Raw genomic sequence first — 20,076 nt, 5'->3', positions numbered from 1 at the left:
ATTATGTATTATAGTCTCTCTTTATATCTATTAATATATGTTTTACATATTGGGGTTGCTCAACATTGGATACATATATTTTTAGTATTATAACTTTCTTTTGCTGAATTAACCCCTTCTCGTCACATAATGGCCTTTCTTGTTTTACCCATTTCGATTTAAAGTCTATTTTTTCTAATATGGCTACTCTTGCTTTTTAATTTTTCCTTTTGTTGGTACCAGGGATCAAACTCAGGCCCTTGTGCTTACGAGGCAGGTGGCAGAACCACTGAGCTAAACCCCCGGCCCTATTCTTGCTTTTTATTAAAGTTCATTTGCATAAAATATCCTGTTTTATTCTACTTTCGATCTATGTGAGTCCTTAGAGGTGAAGTGAGTTTTTTTAAAGAAGATATAGTTGGATCCCTTTTTTTTTAATCCATTCAGTCTGTGTATTTTATTTGTAGACTTTAATAATGGATTATGTTAATGAACATTTAAGGTAATTATTGATAGTTAAAGTCTTACTGCTTCTATTTTGTTATTTGTTTTCTAGTTTGATGATAGTAACTTTCTGTATTTCTTCCTCTCTTACAGTCTTCGTTTGTGGTTAAGTGGTATTCTCTAGTAGTGTGTTTTGATTCATTGCTCATTACCTTTTGGTGTGTCTGTTACATATTTTTGCTGTGTGCTTACAACAAAGCTTATAAAAAAATATTTGATTATAGTAAGTTATTTTGAAATTATATTAATGTTACAGGAAGAGAAACAACAGAAAGAGGTAAAAGTATTAATAAAATACTCTACACTTGCACTCCATTCCTCCCTACATTTTGAATTATTCATTTTATATCTTTCTATATTGCCTATCTCTTAACATACAAATGTAATTTTACTATTTTAATTGTTTTGGTTTTCAGTCTTCAAACAAGAGATATGACTGTTTCACATATCATGGTTAACAATATTATAGTACTCTGAATTTGTTTGTATAATTACTTTGGCTAGTGAGTTTTATCCTTTCTTGTGTTCCTTTTTTCCTCATTAGTGTCTCTTTCAGTTTTAAGCATTCTTTCCAGCAAAGGTTCAGTAGTGAAAAACTCTTTGGATTTGTGTTTATCTGGGGATGTCTTTATCTTTCTTTCATAGCTAAAGGATAACCTTACTGGGTACAGTATTACTGCTGAGGGTTATTTTCTTCTAGTACTAACCAAACCTCAGGCCACTGTCTCCTGGGCTGTAAAACTTCTGCTGAGAAACCTGTGGTCATGCAAGTTGGGACACTCATCCTTTCTCTGACAGTTTTGAGGACTATCTCTTCATCTTTAACCATTAAGAGCTTAATTATAATTTGTCCTCTAGTAGACTTGGTTGAGTTATATATAACTGGTGATCTTTTTTACATTGTTGTTTTTATCCTCTGTATTCAGGAAGTTTTCTGCTACTATCTCTTTGAGTAAGCTTTTTACGCACTTGGCATTCTGAAGTCAACCTCAGTAACTTGAATATTTGCTCTTTAATGCTGTCCCAAAATTCCAATAAACTTTCTTCATTCTTCTTTGTTCTTTTTTCTCCTCCAATTGTATATTTTCAAATAACCTATCGTTGAGCTCGATAATTCTTTTGTTTAATCTATTTTGTCAATGATATCACCTTTACATTTTTAATTTCACTAAACAGTATACTCTGCAGTTTATTTATGTTTGAATTTTAAATTACTTCAACTTCTCTGTTAAGTTCTCTGATAGAAGAGTGAATCATTTGTCTTCATTTTCTTGATGCTTGTTGAATCTCCTTAAAATAATTATTCTGAATTTCCCATCCAAGAGTTTGCAGCTACTGGTTTTTGGCACCTTATTTTGTTTGCTAATTGAGAGCATGATTACCTAAAAGTTCTTAGTACTTCTTGATGTATGACATGATCTGCACATTGAAAATTAAGTATTTATTCCAGTCTTTGTAATTGCCTTTGTTTATTCCTATCCTAAAAATTTCAAGCAATCTACTATTTCCTATGAGCATGTAGACACTTTTGCTATTTCAGCAGTAGCCCACATCCTAAGTCCAGGTTTGCAGTGAGACTACTGTTAATGTGGTGTCAGTGGTTCAGCAGTACAGAGTGCCTCATGCCCTGGTTTATCTCAAATCTGCAGTTGCTTTGTTCTCTATCATGAACTTCAAAAGTGTTTAAAATAGTAGTTCAAACCTGCTAGCCTCCACCTGTGGCCAGGGTAGACTAGATGCCTCATTTACACTCACTGGACTGTGTCCAGGTGCCATGGGATTCTGCCAGCTATAGGCCTCACTGTGAAGTGAATGACTCCAGGCTTCTATGCTACATCTTGTCACCTACCTATCTTTCTTCCCTCAATCAGTCAATTGCTTTCTGGGATTGGAGAAAGAATACAATCGGCAGTCCTGTGGCTGTCAACACCATAATACTGGGTTACACCTGGAGCCTACAACCTGCTGAGACCAATCTAGCACTGGGAAAGGACCAAGCCTTACTTTGCTATGGGATTCTTGCTGCTGTGGTGGGTGTATGGCCCCAGACTGCTGCAATTAACCACAAATGATGGTGGCCAGAATAGTGTGATTGACTAAGGCTGCATGTCTCCACCTAGCACCACAGTGAGTCCAGGGGTTCTGTCTGCATTAGACTGGGACTGGAAGCTATTAGGATCTGCCCAGTTTTAGGTTTTACCACCCTGATACTGAGTTCCAAAACATAGTTTTATACTCACTTTCATGACCTCCTCTCTAGTGGGAGGGGTCTTGATCCTCTGCTACCCAAGGTTAGGATAATGTTGGTGGATGCAGTTCTAAGACTGTCCAGGCTGATGTTAACTGGGCCATGCCTGAATTTCTCAGATTTAGAAACCTACACAGGTTCTGGGGTGCATCCAGGCCCTCAGTGCAGCTGACAGTGATGTAAGCCAAAACACAAGTCTCTTCATCCAGGTTACAGTTGATCTAGTGTCCATGTGCAAGTTCTGGCTTGGAAAGAGGAGGCCTTTGTTTTCTGCTTGGTGCTGGGTCTCACCATGGATGGCTAGGCATTGAGCTCAAAGGCAAAGTCGTGCTGCCTTTCCTGTCCTGCTCTTCGTTGGGTGAAGTCTTGCTCCTCCTTCTTCTGCCTGAGGTTGGAGGCGGGGTAGTACAAGCAGTCCCTGGAAATCCTGGCAAACACATTTACAACCACTCAATCTGTAGGTAGTAGCCTGGAGTCAGAAATAGTGGGGCTCTACTCTGCATACTTCAGCATGGTGGGCCTGGTACATAGGGTTTTAAGTCTTAAGGCCTATACTTAAATTCTTCTCTTGCCTCAAAATGGGAAGCTTCTCTCCATGCTGCACTGCTTAGAATTGGGGAAGAGGTGAATTGGGCCACTCTCTTTCCTGCTTTCTCTAATACATCTTTTCTTATTTTACTAAAACCTGGCACTATGATCTCTTACCTGGATTCCTTAGTTCTTATTAAGGTAGTTTGGTGCATGAATAGCTGTTCACATTGTGCCTGTGGAGAGGTGATCACTGAATATTCTTACTCAGCTGCCATCTTGCTCCCATTCCAAATGATTGATTTTCAAATGTTAAACCAACTTTGCATTCCTGGGATAAGCACTATTTGAATGTATTCGTATACATACATACTTTGCATGCACACACGTGTGTATATGTGCATGTATTAATAGCATGAGTTCAATCTGGAGATAGAAACCACATGGTAGGTTAAACAGGGAATGTTTAATATAAAGAATTATGAACTGTTAGAAAATACTAAGTATAAAATAAAAGAGCCCAAAACATCAGAAAACCACTTTCTGTTTCAGTGTCTCTCCAGTGCCTTTTTCAGAGAAAGCTTAGCATTGTGTTATAAAGAAATACTTGAAGAGATTCTTACATCAAGAGCATACATGAACAGGTACATATGGAACTGAGACCAATAAATTGATGTGACACATACACATAGCTAGTTTTAACTTGGGAATTTCACATCTAGCTTCCAGAGGGATCCTGGTCTCCAATTTTTTTGTAATGAGTTTCTTTCATATTTTGGTATTATATGGACCTTGCAAAGTCCTGGTTTATCAAAAAATTGGTGTAATAATGCCATATCCTCCTTAAATTGTAATGCTAATCTATCTGATTACAGTGTCTGTAATGTTTTACTTACACCATAATACTCAAATGTTTATCAGAATTTGCCATGGAAGCTCTCTGAGAATGTAATTTACCTTTGGGGAAAGTTTTGGATATGAAATTCAACCTTTTTCATATAGAGAGCTAGTAAGATTTTGTTTTATCTTTAGCAAGAGGTTCTTTCAAGAAAATTGTACATTTTGTCTAAGTTGTCCAATGTGTACTGATAAAGTCAGTCATAATATTTTTGTTATTTTTTACGTGCATAGACATGAAATCAGATTCTTTATATTGGTAATTTTGAGTCTTTTTCCTGTTTAGTCTAGCTAAGAGTTTGTCAATTTTTTGTTTTTTTTCAAAGAGCCAACCTTTTGCGTGAATCCATCAAATGCATTCCACCCAATCATTGAGCTCTTCTTACTTAGAAAATGTTTATCAATTAATAAGAGGAATAGCTTTGCTGAACTCTCCAAGCTTTTCTTATCAGTAAATTTATTTGCTTTCCTTTATTGTCCTTCCAAGTCTCTTCTTGCTTCGTATCACAGCAGAAGAAAGACAATAATATGATGACATCATTTTGTGGAAAAGTCCAAAGATAGTCTTACTCTAATCAAAAGAACATTGCACAGGGCCAGGGATTTAGCTCAGTGATTCCACCACCTGCCTCACAAGTTCAAGGTCCCGAGTTTGATCCCCAGTTCCAAAAAAAAGAACATTGCACAGCCATTTTGCTAGTTTGTGGTAGACTTGACTGTTTTCTGCTATTGGTCTTAGAAAACAATGTCATTTAATTACAGTGAATTTATATACAATGAATACTATATCCCTTGGGCAAATCACGGGGCTTTGTCATTATTTTTCTTATTTATATTGTAAGATAGTAATAGTATCTTACTACTTATCTCACAGGGTTATTAGTCAATAAGATACTGTATATGAAAACACTTGTAAACTGTCAATCTCTATTTGAAGTCATGATTATAATTGTGATTTGTAAACAAATGGCTTTATGAACAAACGTGCAAGAATTTAATCATTTTTTTCTGCTCTCTGGTATAAACAATTTGCTAAAGTATTAGGGAGACTTGATTTCAAAACCTATCTGCTACCTAGAAACTCTGTGAGAAATTTAATCTCTCTTTCAATTTCCTTATATATAAAGGGAAGTTAATAACATCTTTCTTTCTGGGAAGATGGAAGGAATAAGTGAAATAATATTTGTGCAAATTCTTAAAGAGCACTAGAAATGACAATAGGTGTCATGACCCTGGTGAATACTACAAGGTGTGATCCAAAAATACAGTGAATGTTTAAATTTTAAAACATTACAGTAAAATACACATTGCGATTAATCTCCCTCAAAACACTCCCCCTCACTTTGAACACTTGTATTCCATCTTTCTTGCCACTTTCTGAAGCAGCTCTGGAAGTCCTCTTTCCTGAATGTCTTTAGTTGTACTGTTGTGGCTGCCTTGATGTCGTGAATCAATTCAAAATGTTTACCTTTCATGGTCATTTTTACTTTGGAGAGGAGCCAGAAATCACAAGGTGCCAGATCCGGTGAATAAGGTGGATGAAGACACACCATAATGTTTCTGCAAACCTGCCTTTCCATAGGATGGCACTCAGCAGCATCATTCACCATATTTTTTGTCACACCTTGTAAAGACACTCACAAAAGTGGATTTCCAGAACTGCTTCAGAAAGTGGCAAGAATTATGGGATAAGTATGTCTGAAGCAAGGGGGAGTATGTTGAGGGGAATTAATGGAAATGTGTCTTTTACTATAATACTTTTTTATTTAAATACATCATATCATTTGATCACCCTTTGTATGTTTTCTCATCCTGTTCTCCCGAGGGCATGGCTTTGTAAAGCCTGGGAGGAGACAGGCTTGTATTTTTTCATTTGATTGTCACAGTAGTCCTGTGAGTTCCACTAAGCAAGTGTTAATGTGCTTGTTTTATATATGAGGAAACTAAGAATAGTGGCTTGATTTGTACTGAAACCAATAAACACTGTCTAATATCCAAAAAAGCACCAGTGGATGTTTGTTTCTCTTTGAAAAGAATGTCTCTAGCAGTGTCTGTTAAAGCTGAGCACACACATAGCTCACAGACCCAGAAATTCTAAACTTTATTTCAAACAAACAAACAATATAAGACATGAAATAGAATGTTCATAGCAGTGCTAGTTGTAATAGTTCCAAACTGGAAACTACTCAGCTGTTCATTAACAGTAGCATAGATAAATAAATTGTGATGTGGTCACAAAAAGTCTATACAGTATCAAAAAATGAATAAAATGCTGCTAAATGATGATGACTCTCCTAAAAATATTAAATAAAAGAAGCCATACAGAACAGTATAACACTGCATATACAATTTTATATAGTTTTTTTATAAACAGGCAAAACTAATCCTTGGTGATAGAAGTTGGGGTAGTAATTAACCTTGAGTAGGGGAAGGAGTATAACTAGAAAGGGGCACAAGAGAAAGTTCTGGGGTTCTGGCAATGATCTATTTATTTATCTGGATGCTAGTGATATGTATGTGATCTTATCATGAAAATTCATCAAGCTTTATTTGTGTGCTTTTCTATGTGTATATACAGTACTATACTTCAGTTAAAAGTTCATTTGTCATAGCAAAAGTGAAATCCATTATCTTAGTCACAGTTTTTCAGTGTCTTTCCACAGTTCTCAGAAAAGAAATCCAAAGTTCTTACCATAACTTGCATGGCTACATATGATCTGGCCCCTAGTTATTTCTTCTACATCATTTCTTCCACCATTATTCCACTTGTTTAGCACCAACCATACATCCTTCTTGCTGTTCTACAAACACAATAAAATACTCCTTCACCCCAAGACTTTGTACCAAGACTCTCTGCTGGAACACTCTTTCCTCAGCTTGTCACATTGCTGGTTTCTTATCATACAGGTAGTATTTCCAACATGACTTCTTCAAAAGGCCTTCATTCAGCTCTCTTAACTGAAAGAGATTTCCTAGTCACCCTTAATCATATAACACTTTTTCTTCATAGCATATGTAACTGGCTGAAACTGTCTTGTTTGTGTATTTATTACTAGTTTATCATGTCTCTTCCTCAATAGATTATAAAATTCCCAAAGGCTGAGATCCCATCTGCTATGTTCATCATAGTATGTTTAATGCCTGACACACTGCCTAGCACATAACATGTGCTCGTGTAAATGTTGGTATTGAATGAATGAATTAGGAAGGATCCCTGGTTGAACTATCCACTAGTTTATAGCTGGAATTTCTCCCAGTAAGTCATTCTACTGAAAAAGAAAGCTTTGTTAGCACAACCTATCTTGCCCTTATTAGCTCCATGAGGTGCAAGCTCACCTCAAATCTTTCCCAATGTTTCCATGAACTTTGACTAATAAGGACTTATTTCAAGAAATGTGCTTTAGACAAAACATTGCATATTAAGATGAGACAAACCAGCTGGAACTTAATTTCTATCCCTTACCCTCAGATTCTCCAAACAACAAAATATGGTCAGCAAGCAGTGGAGCTCCTCCCTTTGATGTCGTATCCCTAAGAGAATGTTAACTTATTGTCACTTCATCTGTGGAATAAGTAAACACAAAGAAAGCTTTATAGAAAACAATTTGGTAAACAACAGCCAATTGATGATGTGTTTCAGATCTTTCTTTCTCATGATTCCATGTTAGGTACAACAACTATGACCGGGCTGTTATCAATACTGTACCTTATGATGTTGTCCATCGTTGGTATACAGCACATCGGACTCTAACAGTTGAGCTAAGGAGACCTGAGAATGAGCTTTGGGTCAAACTAAAGCCTGGAAGAGTGAGTCCTCAATTCTAAAGCTGTCAAGTAACCTTGCTATACTGAAGCTGTGAATAAGGGTGCTTGTCTAGTATGTCTCACAATGTTGCAAAGGAAGAAGAGAAAAGAGTCCTAGGTGTTGGCCCCAGGCTTGCCATTCACAGGCCCCACTCCATTTCTAGGCATCAATGACTCTGAACGATGAGGGGATTTAATCCCTAAGAGTCCTACCAGCTTCACGATTCCATTTTTTAAATCTTGATATGTTCTCTCATGAAGAATGTCTTCCTGCAGTGAAGAATATCTTCAGCTTAGCATAAAACATAATAAAGGAGTATAGCCCTTTCAGAAAGTATGAAATAAGAATTAAAGAAAAAGAAAAGAAACTAATTTGCCTAACTTTGAGAAGAGAAAAAATTACTGAAGTAACAAGCTCCTCGAGTGCAAGGCCTATTACTTATTACTTTCATTTAGCCTGCTACATGATTATATAGATCTGAGTTTCCAAAAGTCTCTTTGATTTTAAAAGAAAAATACCTCATTGAAAATGGAAAAATAGGATCAAAATCTTTGTAGATAGGGAGGACTGGAGGGGTTGAAGGGAGGGCTGGGCAAGGGTGAAAAATAAGAACCAAGAGAGACTATGTAAAGGTGCAAATTTCCAATGATGAATGTCATTATATTGTATACCTGAAATGTACCAATGATTAGAATGAACAATCGATAATGCAAAATGGGAAGAAAAGGTCCAAAGGGGTAGGGGGAGTGGGAGGGGCAGGGGAAAGGAAAGAAGGGAAAGGAAAAATGATGAGAAATGGAAAAAATGGAAATAAAGTCTTTGTAAATAGGGAAGGGTGGAGGGGGTGAAGGGAGGGCTAGGAATGGGGAAAAAATAAGAACCAAGATGCATTATGTAAAGGTACAATTCCCAATGAGAAATGTAATTGTGTTGTATACCTACAATGTACCAATAAAAGAATTTAATAATAAAAAAAATATTATAAGGAAAAAAAAAAGAAAAATACCTCATTGAATGTAAACAAAGAACAGCCTAAGGCTTTTCTTTACAATCATCTCTGCTAATTTAGGGTTCCTTTGGGCCAGGGATCTAGCTCAGTGGTTCCACCACCTGCCTCAAAAGCGTAAGGACCCAAGTTCGATCCCCGGTACCAAAAAAAAAAATTAATTAATTAATTAATTAATTAATTTAAGGTTCCTTAGGTCTGCCCTCATTTGATGGTATTTTCTCTCTGCTTTTACTCATTCACAGGTCCTATTCATAGACAACTGGAGAGTCCTACATGGCAGGGAATCCTTCACTGGCTACCGCCAACTATGTGGCTGTTATTTAACGAGAGATGATGTATTAAACGCTGCTCGTCTTTTGGGTCTTCAGGCTTAAAATTGAGTGTATTGGAATTACGAATACACTTAGTACCACATCTACCAAAATTTCATATCAACAGAGTAATAGTGTGTCAAAATCTACTTCACATTGTCTCCTTACCCTTTCCACAAATCAGAGACCGTAATTTTACTTTAGTATGGGAAACATGTTAAAGAGATGGGGCTTCTGAGTTATCTAATGTCAGCCATCTGAAGTATGGTAGCACTCTTCCCAAAGATATAGCATGATCCCACTTGTATTCTAAACCTTTTAATAAATTTTTGTTTCTGTATTTCAAAAATATAATCTCCATATTGAAAGGAAGTCAGTAATACTCTAAGTAAAAATTTCTTCTGACTCGATCAGTTACAATGAAATGCATTCCAGAAATGACAAAATATTAACAAAGCAACAATTTGCAAAATGTTTGGTCTTAACATCCACATATGAGGGAAAATATGTGTTACTTGTCTTTGTGTTTGATTTATTTCACTTAACATAATGTCCTCCACTTCCATTATTGTTCGCAAATGACAGCATATCACTTTTCTTTTTAATACCTGAATAATATTCCATTGAGTATATGTACTGCATTTTCTTTATCCATTCATCAGTTGATGGACATTTAGGTTGTTTCCATTTCTTTGCTATTTTGAATAATGCAGCAATAAACAAGAGCATGCAGGTATCTCATTGGTATGCTGATACTTTCTTTGGATATATACACAGAAGTGGGGCCGCTGAATGATATGGTAGATCTATTTTTAGTTTGTTGAAGATTCTCCATACTGTTCAAAAGAATCACTGTATTGATTAAATTCCCACCAACCATGTACAGTAATACATGGGTACTTGACTGCTTGGAAACTCATACAATTTGGTATTTGGTGCATTTTGGCATGAAAGTTTTGTCTCAGTACTCATTTGTTTGGTACTCAAAGCACAAGCTAGAACTTTTCAATATCAGATGCCTTGTGATTCACAACGCTTTCTAGCCAAAACACTTTGGTACTCATTTTTTGGGACACATGCCTCCCAGAAGCAATTAATCATCAGTACCAAAGTACCACTATGTAAGAGTTCATTTTCTCCATATCTTGACCAACATTTGTTATTTTTTACTTTTTAATAATAGCTATCCTAATCATGGTAAGGTGCTATCTCATTGTGGTTTCCATTTGCATATCCCTGATGATTAATGAAGTTGAGTGTCTTTAACATATACCTCTTGGCCATTTGTATATCTTCTTTAGAGAAATGTTGATCTAAGTCTACTGCCCATTTATCAGTCAGGTTGCATGTGCACTATTGAGTTCCTTTAATATTCTGCATATCAACTCTAGGTCAGATTACTATGGGAATATTTATTCCCATTCTGTAGATCATCACTTTACTCTCTGGTTTGCTGTGCAGACATACCTTCATACCCTGAATAGCTATGAACACCCCAAAGAGTTCTTTAGTCTGGGTTACATCTATTGATACTAATTATATTAGGTATTAGGAGTGAGAAATGTACAAAATTCAAGAACATACAAGAATACTTCCCTTAGTTGTCAGAAAGGTAACATCATCATATGCCTCTAGAAGTCTTCTGTATACTCAAGAGATGATGGGAATAAACAAAGCAAATATTATTCTAGTGTTGATATGAAAATAGTTTAATCCCACATACATAATAAAAGAGAAGCAGAGATCTTGTCAAGGTATTTATAGAACATACTTTAAGAACTAATGAACCAATGGATTTGTTAAATGGAACAGTCCTTTACATATAATCATGAGTTAAAGATTTAGCTGGAACCATACATTTTGCATTGTAGTCTACTAAAATTCCACACATTGTAAGAATTGCTTAGTAGCACAAGGACAGAGATAATATGAGAACTTAATTTAAATACAGTGTTTTATATTCTCAGAAAGATTATCTATATTTAAATAATATCTCATGAGATTAAAAATCTAAGTCACGGGCTGGGGATTTAGCTCAGTGGCACCATGCCTGCCTCGCAAGCACAAGGTCCTGAGTTCAATCCCCAGTACCAAAAAAAAAAATCTAAGTTACAACACTTTTAATAAAAAGCTCTCAGTTTGGGAATGATATGAGGATAACTGCAGATTTTTTGGAGCCCTATATATGATTCTCTCTCTCTCTCTCTCTCACACACACACACACACACACAAAGTCACAAATAGGTACACACGCATACCACTAAGAGGGAATGCAAAGGGTTACTCTGTAAGATGTTCACAGTACTCATCATGATAAATGATGTGCCTCCAGACAAATAGAGATTCCTATCCAAACTTCTATTTTGGCAACTTGATGTCAGGATTTAATCTCTTTTCTTTCATTTCTGCTGATCATTTTTTTTCTTCTCTTAAAATACTATACTATACATGTTAAATGCCAAGATTTGACTGGGTCAAATTTAATACCTTATTTTCTGAATGGCTTTATGTATGGAGGGGGAGAGAGAAAGACAGAAAGGTGGGGATGTATGAGGTTTCTGTTACTCTGGCTTTCATTGAAAGTGAAGCTGCACAATAACCACATTGACCACTGCAGAATGGCGAAAGAGAACCTAGGCTAGGATGCACACAACAGAAATAAAACATTATTATTGAAGATAGGATTCATAAAAGAAAGAAAAGCTAATATTCTGAAAGAGAATAGACACTAATCTGATGTTTTCAGGAAGTTCCTCGGCCACATTTAGTAGTTTGTGCGTTTATTTTATTGATCCATCCAATGCTCCAAAATGTGTTCTAAAAAGATTTCTGTGTTTTATTTGGATTGTGTAGGAATCTTTAGGGGTCTCACATGAAATGTATTTTGCACTTTGGTCAAAGGATTGATAATAAAGTTTGAGTCTTTGGATTATACCCATTAGCAATCAGAATAGAAGTAATAACATTTTACTATGCATTCTTTTCTTATTGCTATGATGCACCCCTAAAATACATCAACATTACTCTTTATTGGATATGTGCCTTTTGTGGAAGTTTTACATAAATTAGCCTTGAGGATTACACTATAACTGGGGTCAGCAGTTGATTTGTGACAAGCAAAGTATGTATTCATGGTAAAGATGAGGACCAAAACACAATTTTCTCCTATTTTTAAGGATTCTCCCCCCTTATTAATGAAATGATTCATTAATTCCTTCACTGTTTTCCCCCTAAATTTTCAACCAACCCTTCTCAGTGATGTGCTCCATTCAGAAGAAGAAAGAGGTAAGGAAATTATTTGGCTTTTGATTATGTATGGTGCACTGAAAACTTTCTATATGAAATTCCTTTTTTTACATCTCTTCCGGGTGTTCCTGAGTATACAAGCCTGGATCTATGTCTTCCAAGCTCAATGTAGAGTGACTTTTACCTTTTGCTCTGGTGGGGTGGAATCAGTAGTTTCAGGAGCACAGAACCTAACATAGTTCCTTACGAATATATAATAGTTTCATAATACAGATCAGTTGGAAGAAGAATGAGTACTTTTCAAACTCGTTTTAGAAATTACCACATTCTTTGTAAGTACGTCCTTTTGTGTTTGGCAGCTGAGTGGCACTGAATTTTGCTCACCTTCCTCTAGAATGACCAGCCTTCCCAGGGTGCCCAGGACTGAGGGGTTTCCAAGACTGCAGAACTGCACTTGAAAACTAGGGAAGGCTCACACCCACTGTTGGTCAGTCACCTTACCATCTTGCTGCTAGCTATGAAATATTCTTGAGTCTTCATCACTGTTTCTCCTTTATTTCTAAGCATTTATAGATCACAGATTATGTGGTCTGAAAAAGAAAAAAAGATGTATGAACTATGGTGTGTTGTGGTGGTTCTCAAAGTAGATTCTCTACACGAGCAGCACCAGCATCATGTGAGAACTTTTTTAGAAATACAAATGTTCTGGTTCAAAACCTTTTTACAGGACATAGCTATGCCCCTGATCTCAGGGTGCTTCTTGGGCTTATTGAAAATTCATTCACAGAGCCAGCTCCTGGCTTATGAGCTCAGCTCTTAGTTGTGAAGTCAGTCTGTGTCTGTGGCCTCACCCCTGTAAGCCTGTGTAGCCCATCAGAGCCAAAGACCCCGGCAGACTTCGGTAGTATGTTTTTTGTCAGACTTAATAGCCACGGATTGGTGAGTCTATGGGGAGGTCCTTTGCAGTCCTTGGCTTTAAGCACTGCACCTGGTTTTTTGTCCTCTATGTTTCTCAGAGTATTTTTGGGACACTATACTTTGCAGGAGTTTAACTTCTGGCTACGTTGTTTTGCTTCCAGACCATCAAGGCTGCTACTCAATATGGTGACAAATACCTGGTAGGGTTTTTTAAATTAATTAAATAATTAATGTATTTACTTATTTATTTTCCTTGTGTTTGCTCATTTGTTTGTTTTTGTCTTGACCATACCCTTTTGAGTGTACCTTTTTATATTTTGTCTATCACTGCCATGTGTTTGGAGCAGTGGGCTTTCTGTACTCACTGTACCAATCTTGAAGGGAAAATCAATGCAAATCTTTCCCATGTGGACCATACTCTTCCCTAAATTGAGTTTGAAAAATATGACTGCACACTTTTTTGATCTGAGCTTGTCTTTCTGTCTCTTTCATGCCAGGACACAAAAACAGGATAAATGTCTTAGCTTCATTACTGGAATCCAAGCTTCCTTCTGGAAAAAAGAATCAGGCATCTCTTACAATTAAGATAAATCCTCTTTGAACCATTTTAGTGTGCAGCATAAGATTAATAGTGGTCTATTTTTTAACTTTCTGTCTGGGTAAGTGTGGTACATGTATCCTCTGCACAACCGAAGATCACAAGGACTAATGTTGTGTAAAACTGTGAAGATAGTGAAGGTTTTTGCCTAGTAACTCCACCTTTCTCCACAGTCTACCCTTTGATGGTGGCCACTCTTCCAATTCAGCTATTCAATATCCACTTACTTTCTGCTTTCTAGCCCCTCTCTGATGCCTTGACGGAGGAAATACTACTGTGTCATAGAAAGAGCATAGACTTGGAATGACCTTCACCTGAATTCCATCTCTACCCCTTATTGGGCTGGGGAATTTCGAGGAGCTCCTTTCCTTCCTTGAGGCCCTGTTACTTCATATAAAATGTAGAGCTAATAAATGCCACCTACCTAAAAAAAAGCTGCGATGTAGACTGAAATGAGATCATACATATAAAGGGTCTAGCATGGAAGGCAGCATATAATAAACTCTCAGTACAGAGAAGAGGGAGAGAGTAGTCTCTGGAGAGAGGAGATCATTGATGGAGTGAGGCATCTGGGGAGGGAGGATGTGATGGAACCCAGAGCACGAGTGAAAGTGACAGCTTCAGGTGGGGCAAAGGACCTTTATCCCCCAGTAGGACAGTAAGAAAATGAATGAGATTTGGTTGAAGACTAGATTCGGTCCATTATTACTTTGCAACTGCTATATCCGTGATGTTGTGCTGGGTAGCATTCATTTGTCCCAACAGATTTTGAAGCAACTACGATGTTCCAGGCCCTGTGCTGGGTGCTGGAGATACGGAGATGAATCAAAGTTTCATTTCTCAAGGACTTCACAGTCATGGGGCAAAAGCAGCCTCACAACATAGGGTGATAAATGCTGTGAAAACTGAGCACAGGTGGCTGTGGGAACACAGAGCAAGGGACACTACAGAGTACTGGGAATTAGGTACGGAAATGCCTATGGAACAAGACAGACTGCTCTGTGGGTTCAAGGGTAGCGAGATCTCCTCCAGCGGGGGTTGATCTGCAAAGGTAACATGAAGCTAGGTGGGCTTTGAATTGAAACTAAAGAGGATGTCTACGGCTTCTTTCAATTTGTGGTGATGTGGAGGCTGGAGGGTGCCCACCAAGAGGGAGAAACAGATGGAAAGATCCAGAGGAAGCAAACTGTGAGAGAACATGTCTAGGGAAGAGCTAGAGGCCCTGGTTGAATGCAGGGTATGCCACAGCAAGCACCAGGAGGTGCCGCTGGGAAGCAGGAAGAGGATGAGATTCAAAAATGCAATTGAAGTGGCATTACAAAATGCATCGGGGTTGAACTAACAGGTTGCATAGAGGACACCAGCCTGAAATTAGCAACTTGGTTTCATACTAGGCCCAGCTCTGCCACAAACTTGCCCTTGATATGATATATGGCAACTCAATTAATGTCTGAACCCTCGTTTCTTCATCTGTCAACTGGTAGCAAGAATAAACTTCCCTTCCTACCTCAGGGGGTTGTTGCAAGGAGCATAGGGGTCAGTGCATGTGAAAACGCCTTGTAACCCATCTTTAAAGTGATGGTGCAGACAAGTAAAGGCTTATGACCGAGGAAATGCATGTGCTGGGAACATACATCGACTGAATAGCCAGAGGAGCAAATTTACTGAAATATTCTCCTATGGAAATCTAACAAGCTCCCCAAAGTAGCTGATAGGTAACATGGTGAGTGAATCAACTCCTGTTAATTTGAATGTCTACACATCAGATTTACTCAGAATAAAAATGAATTTATGCTATCCTGGTATCGTACTGATGATGATCATAAAACAGGAATCACTCTTTTAGAAATGTAACAGCCTAAGAGGACTTACAAAAATAGGCGAATTTTCAATCATTCTTCATTTGCTCAATCAACAATCACTGACCACTCTGCTGTGCCATGAGAGCAGTTACAGTGGGGAGCAGACAAATACAATTCCTGCCCTTAAGGAGATCTCCTGCTGTGGGAGACAGACATATTATCAGTCAGTGTCAGTACCAGGTGAATAAGTCCGTTTTCCCTGAGACACAATACCTAACATCCACAACTTAAAGCAAAGGAGGTGTTATGGCCTGTGTCTAGATGTCTCCCCGAAGCCTCGTGAGGTCATAGGTGGGGCTTTTTGGAGGTGGCTGGATCTAGGGTGTTTGGTGCTGGGATTAAGGGTGTGTGGTTACTAAATTAGCCCACTGATTATTCAGCACAGTTCTGAGTGTAGATAATGGGAAGGCCCAACCTGGGTGTGAGTGGCACCACCCAAAGGGTGGGTCGCCTGGATGGATATAAAGGTACAGAAAGAAGGCAGACCAGTTGCTGCTTCCTCACTACTTTGCTGCTTTGCCGCCTTCCTGCCCTCTGCCTGCCATGAACTGTTTCTCCCGTGATTCCCCTCTGCCATGCCACCCTGCCTTGGAGCCAGCCAGCTATGAACTGAAACCTTCCTCCTTTAACTTTGGGTGTCGGGTATTTTGTCTCAGCAATGAGAAAAGTAATTAAGACATACACTTTCAGAGGATTTAGTCTATGGTTGACTGGCTCCAAGGCTGAAACCTCATGGTAGAAGGGTGTGGCAGAGCAAAGATGCTTAGTTCATCGCAGCCAGGAACAATGCCAGAGAGGAAGGGGCCAGGGACCATATGTAGTACCCAAGGTCACATCTCCATGATCCACCCACACATACCCAAAAGTGTGCTTTTCTAATCTGCTAAGTGTTTCTTAATCTAATTAAGCTGACATATCAGGATTAATGATCACACCAGGTAAGCACAGAGGGGACTGTGGTGGCTCTGAACAAGGGTACCTAAACCAGTCTTTAGCAGCTGTGGTTTTACTAATCTGAAATAATACCATTGCCCCAATTTGACGTGTGAGGAAACTGAGACTTAGGAGAGCAAGTGACAGAGCCACTACTCTCACTCAGGCCTTTTAACTCTGAGTCCAAGGGGTTTTTTTCTCTGCCTAGCCACGACTGCCTCTTTTGCTTTGTAAATGCAATAGGCATAGTGCATTGATAGTGCGTGGCAGATGTGTCCCTGCCCATCCTAGACTACTTGCTCCTTTCCAGAGACAGACAGGAATTTGGGGGCTAGAGCACCTCCATGTGTCTAAAATATTATAACTCAGCTATAAAAAGGGAATATAAGTCCCTCTAAGCTTCTGTTTTGAAAGCTCCTCGAGATTCCAGGAGTAGAGTGCATGCATATGCATGCGTGTGTGTGTGTGTGTGTGTGTGTGTGTGTGTGTCCACTCACAATGCACACAAGTGCCTCTGCATGGGAATTTATAGTACAGGGGGCTGGGAACATTAGCTCCTACATTGTCAACAACTGTGGGTAGAGATAAAATGAAAAGTGAGCCCCAACAAAAAGGAACTTGCAGAAGAAGAAAGGTGAAAAACAGTGAGAGAAAAGGGTTCTCCGGAGACACCAGGAAAGTGGGGTTTTCCAGCCACATCTTGTCTTTCACTGGCAGCTCCTTAGAAGGTATATTTAGGGAAAGTGATTTCTTTCATCATATTCTTCTTCCAGGAATTTTGTGGAAATTCCCTGGTGTTGTGTGAGTTATAGATGGAAAAAGAAATTTCTGGAAATGTCACAAACTACATAACCTGAAATCCCTCCTTGCTACGAAACACCTAGAAAATCTGGATAAGTGGTGGTCTGTGGTTACCAAAAATGGTAGTCTGTGAATATCTGGGAGCCTCTGTTGCAGTGTGTGACCATGACAGTGCAGAGAATGAAAGATTACTCAGAGTCAAGATTCAGTCAGATCACCGGGAGGCCCAGAGGGTCTGATTCACAGAGACTAAAGTCTCAGGAAAATGGCCCTGAGCTGAAACCTCTGTGACTATTTATTTGTAACTCAAAGGTATAAGAACAAAGATGCAGAAGAAAAACATTTGCAACATTTGTATAGGAGTTTTTGGTCAGGAGACAGGCAAGGAACAGAATGGCTTGCTACGTGACACATGTACACATGTCAACTTAGTTTAAGTAAGCTTGTCGGGCAGGAAGCTTATTCAGAGGGCAGGAGGAACACAATGGCCAGACCAAACATCTCTGGGAATAACTTATTGTTGATTCTTCTTGGCTGCTGCCTCTGCAGATCTGCTCTAATCTTTAACCATGCATTCCAGGAGCCTTGGAACTGTTGTTCCAAGGTCTTTTCATCTTTACATTCATTTCAAGCACTCTTCCGGCCAGAGTTTCCCCTCCAGCCTCGATCCATTTCAACAGTAAAGAAACGAAAAGAAGAAGAAGGGCCGAGGGTGTGCTTACTCTTTCAGTCCCCTCCATCCATTTCTTTGAATCCTATCATTCTTTAGTTCTTTTATCCACTCATTAACTTAAACATTTACTGAGCACTGGTTCCATGTCAAGTACTGGCTGTATTCAGTGAATGCAAAGTTCAGAGGCATGGCCCTTACATCCAAATATTTCACCATGCTGTGCAGTGGCTCTTCATCAGAACTACACCTCAGGATCACTTGCAAAGGTGCATTTTGCCTGTCCTCCTAGCTGCCCTCAAGGTTATGATTTCATCTTGGAGGGAAACAAATAGCCTGAAATTCTTTCTGGGTTGAATTCTAAATCCCAGAGCCCAAAGGAAATCCAAAGCGTTGGGCAGCATTCTATAGAAATATGAAGGGGAAAGGATTCCTTCCTGACACAATGGCTCCTCAAGCTCAGGGGAAGATGCAAACGAGGTGCTATCTCTGTTACACCCAAGAGGACAGAAAGTCAGGCACTGCGGCCCAGCAGCAATGTCAAGAGATGGGTAGATTTGAGAGGCATTTTGAAGGTACAGCACAATGATCTTGGTGTCCAATTAATTATGATAGAGGGGTTGAGGGAGAAAAAGTTATCAGTGTGACTCTTAGGTCACTGATGTGGAGAACTGGGCACACTTTGCTTACACAGGGAGTATTAGTTGAGGAGAGAGCCTGAGAGAAGATGGTGCTTTCAGTCTTGGATACATTTGAGCAGAAAACCATAGCCGAACACAATGAGGCTGCCAATTTTCTCTACTGTGGACATTTATCACGCTGCCTTGTAGTAAGAGGATGTCTCAGAATTCCCCAGGAGCTCCGAGTACAAATCCATACCAGTTTCTACCTCTAAACCCCTGCTCCTCCCGCACCCCACAATGAAATTGCTCTTGCCAAGGCCCTCAGCAACACTCGCACCACCTAATCAAGTATTTTTAAGTAGATATGTTTAACTCAGCAAGTGCTCCTGAGTTTGTCATTTCTTGCTCTATTCTCCTCCTGACCTCCTTCTGAACATTTGCTCTCTTCTCCTTCTTTTTAAATTCCCTTTCTTCTCTGACTCTCAGATTCTTGCTCTCACTCTCTCCTCTTTTCCTGTGAAGACACTCCTCCAGTCTCCTTCCAATAATTTTCCTCTTTTGCCTGTCCCTTAAAAGTTGTCCTGGGTCCCCTTATATTTTCTCTGCATGTCACTTCTTCCATGGTCTCAATTACATTCATGGCCTCAAGAATTACCCTGATGACTCTCAAATCTATACATCCAGTCCTGATCTCACTCTTGAACTCCCAAGCCATATATCCTTCATCTCCACCTGGATATCCCCCAGGTATCTCGAATTTCACATACTCCAAACTGAACTCATCTTCCTACCAATACCCGGACCTTCTCCTTCATTCATCCCATATCTCCACTAATGACTCCAAAGTCTGTAGTCACCTCACTCTGCCCCCAGGGAGTCACGCCAGAGCCTTTTATCTCTCCTCCCCGCCCCCTCCCCGCTGACAAATCCTTCAAGTTTTAGCTTAGATACTAATTTCTCCAGGAACGTTTTCCAGCCCCACATGTGTGTACTCCTCCTGTATGCTCCTATAGCACCCTGAACTTCCCCTCTCATAGCATTCATCACAGTTTCATGTTGTAATTGATTGTCAGGTTCCTTGTCTGTATCTTCCAACAGACTGCACAAAGGGGCATCAATTCCTAACACAGTCCCAGGCATGTAT

The 20,076-nt window shown here is 39.0% G+C and overlaps 2 protein-coding genes across 3 annotated transcripts in view; one reads left to right on the top strand and one right to left on the bottom strand.

The window, feature by feature from the left end:
* Nucleotides 1–10,017, top strand: part of Tmlhe (trimethyllysine hydroxylase, epsilon) — a 97,176-nt gene extending 87,159 nt beyond the window's left edge. For both annotated transcript variants that reach the window (XM_013069499.2, XM_004875320.3), the window contains 2 exons: nt 7,825–7,963; nt 9,213–10,017. In XM_013069499.2, the coding sequence (XP_012924953.2) occupies nt 7,825–7,963; nt 9,213–9,344 (271 nt within the window). In that variant the 3' untranslated portion in view covers nt 9,345–10,017. The remainder of the gene's footprint in view (nt 1–7,824; nt 7,964–9,212) is intronic.
* Nucleotides 1–20,076, bottom strand: part of LOC147820536 (coagulation factor VIII-like) — a 131,240-nt gene that overhangs the window by 85,798 nt on the left and 25,366 nt on the right. The gene's annotated exons all lie outside the window — the stretch shown is intronic.

Source organism: Heterocephalus glaber, unplaced genomic scaffold (genome assembly GCF_053883595.1).
Source record: "Heterocephalus glaber isolate CG9 unplaced genomic scaffold, H.glaber_assembly_v1.0 deba00001863, whole genome shotgun sequence".
In the NCBI taxonomy this organism is placed as follows: Eukaryota; Metazoa; Chordata; class Mammalia; order Rodentia; family Bathyergidae; genus Heterocephalus; species Heterocephalus glaber.
The sequence above is the reverse complement of the archived record's forward strand: the minus strand, read 5'-3'. Positions and strand labels throughout refer to the sequence as shown.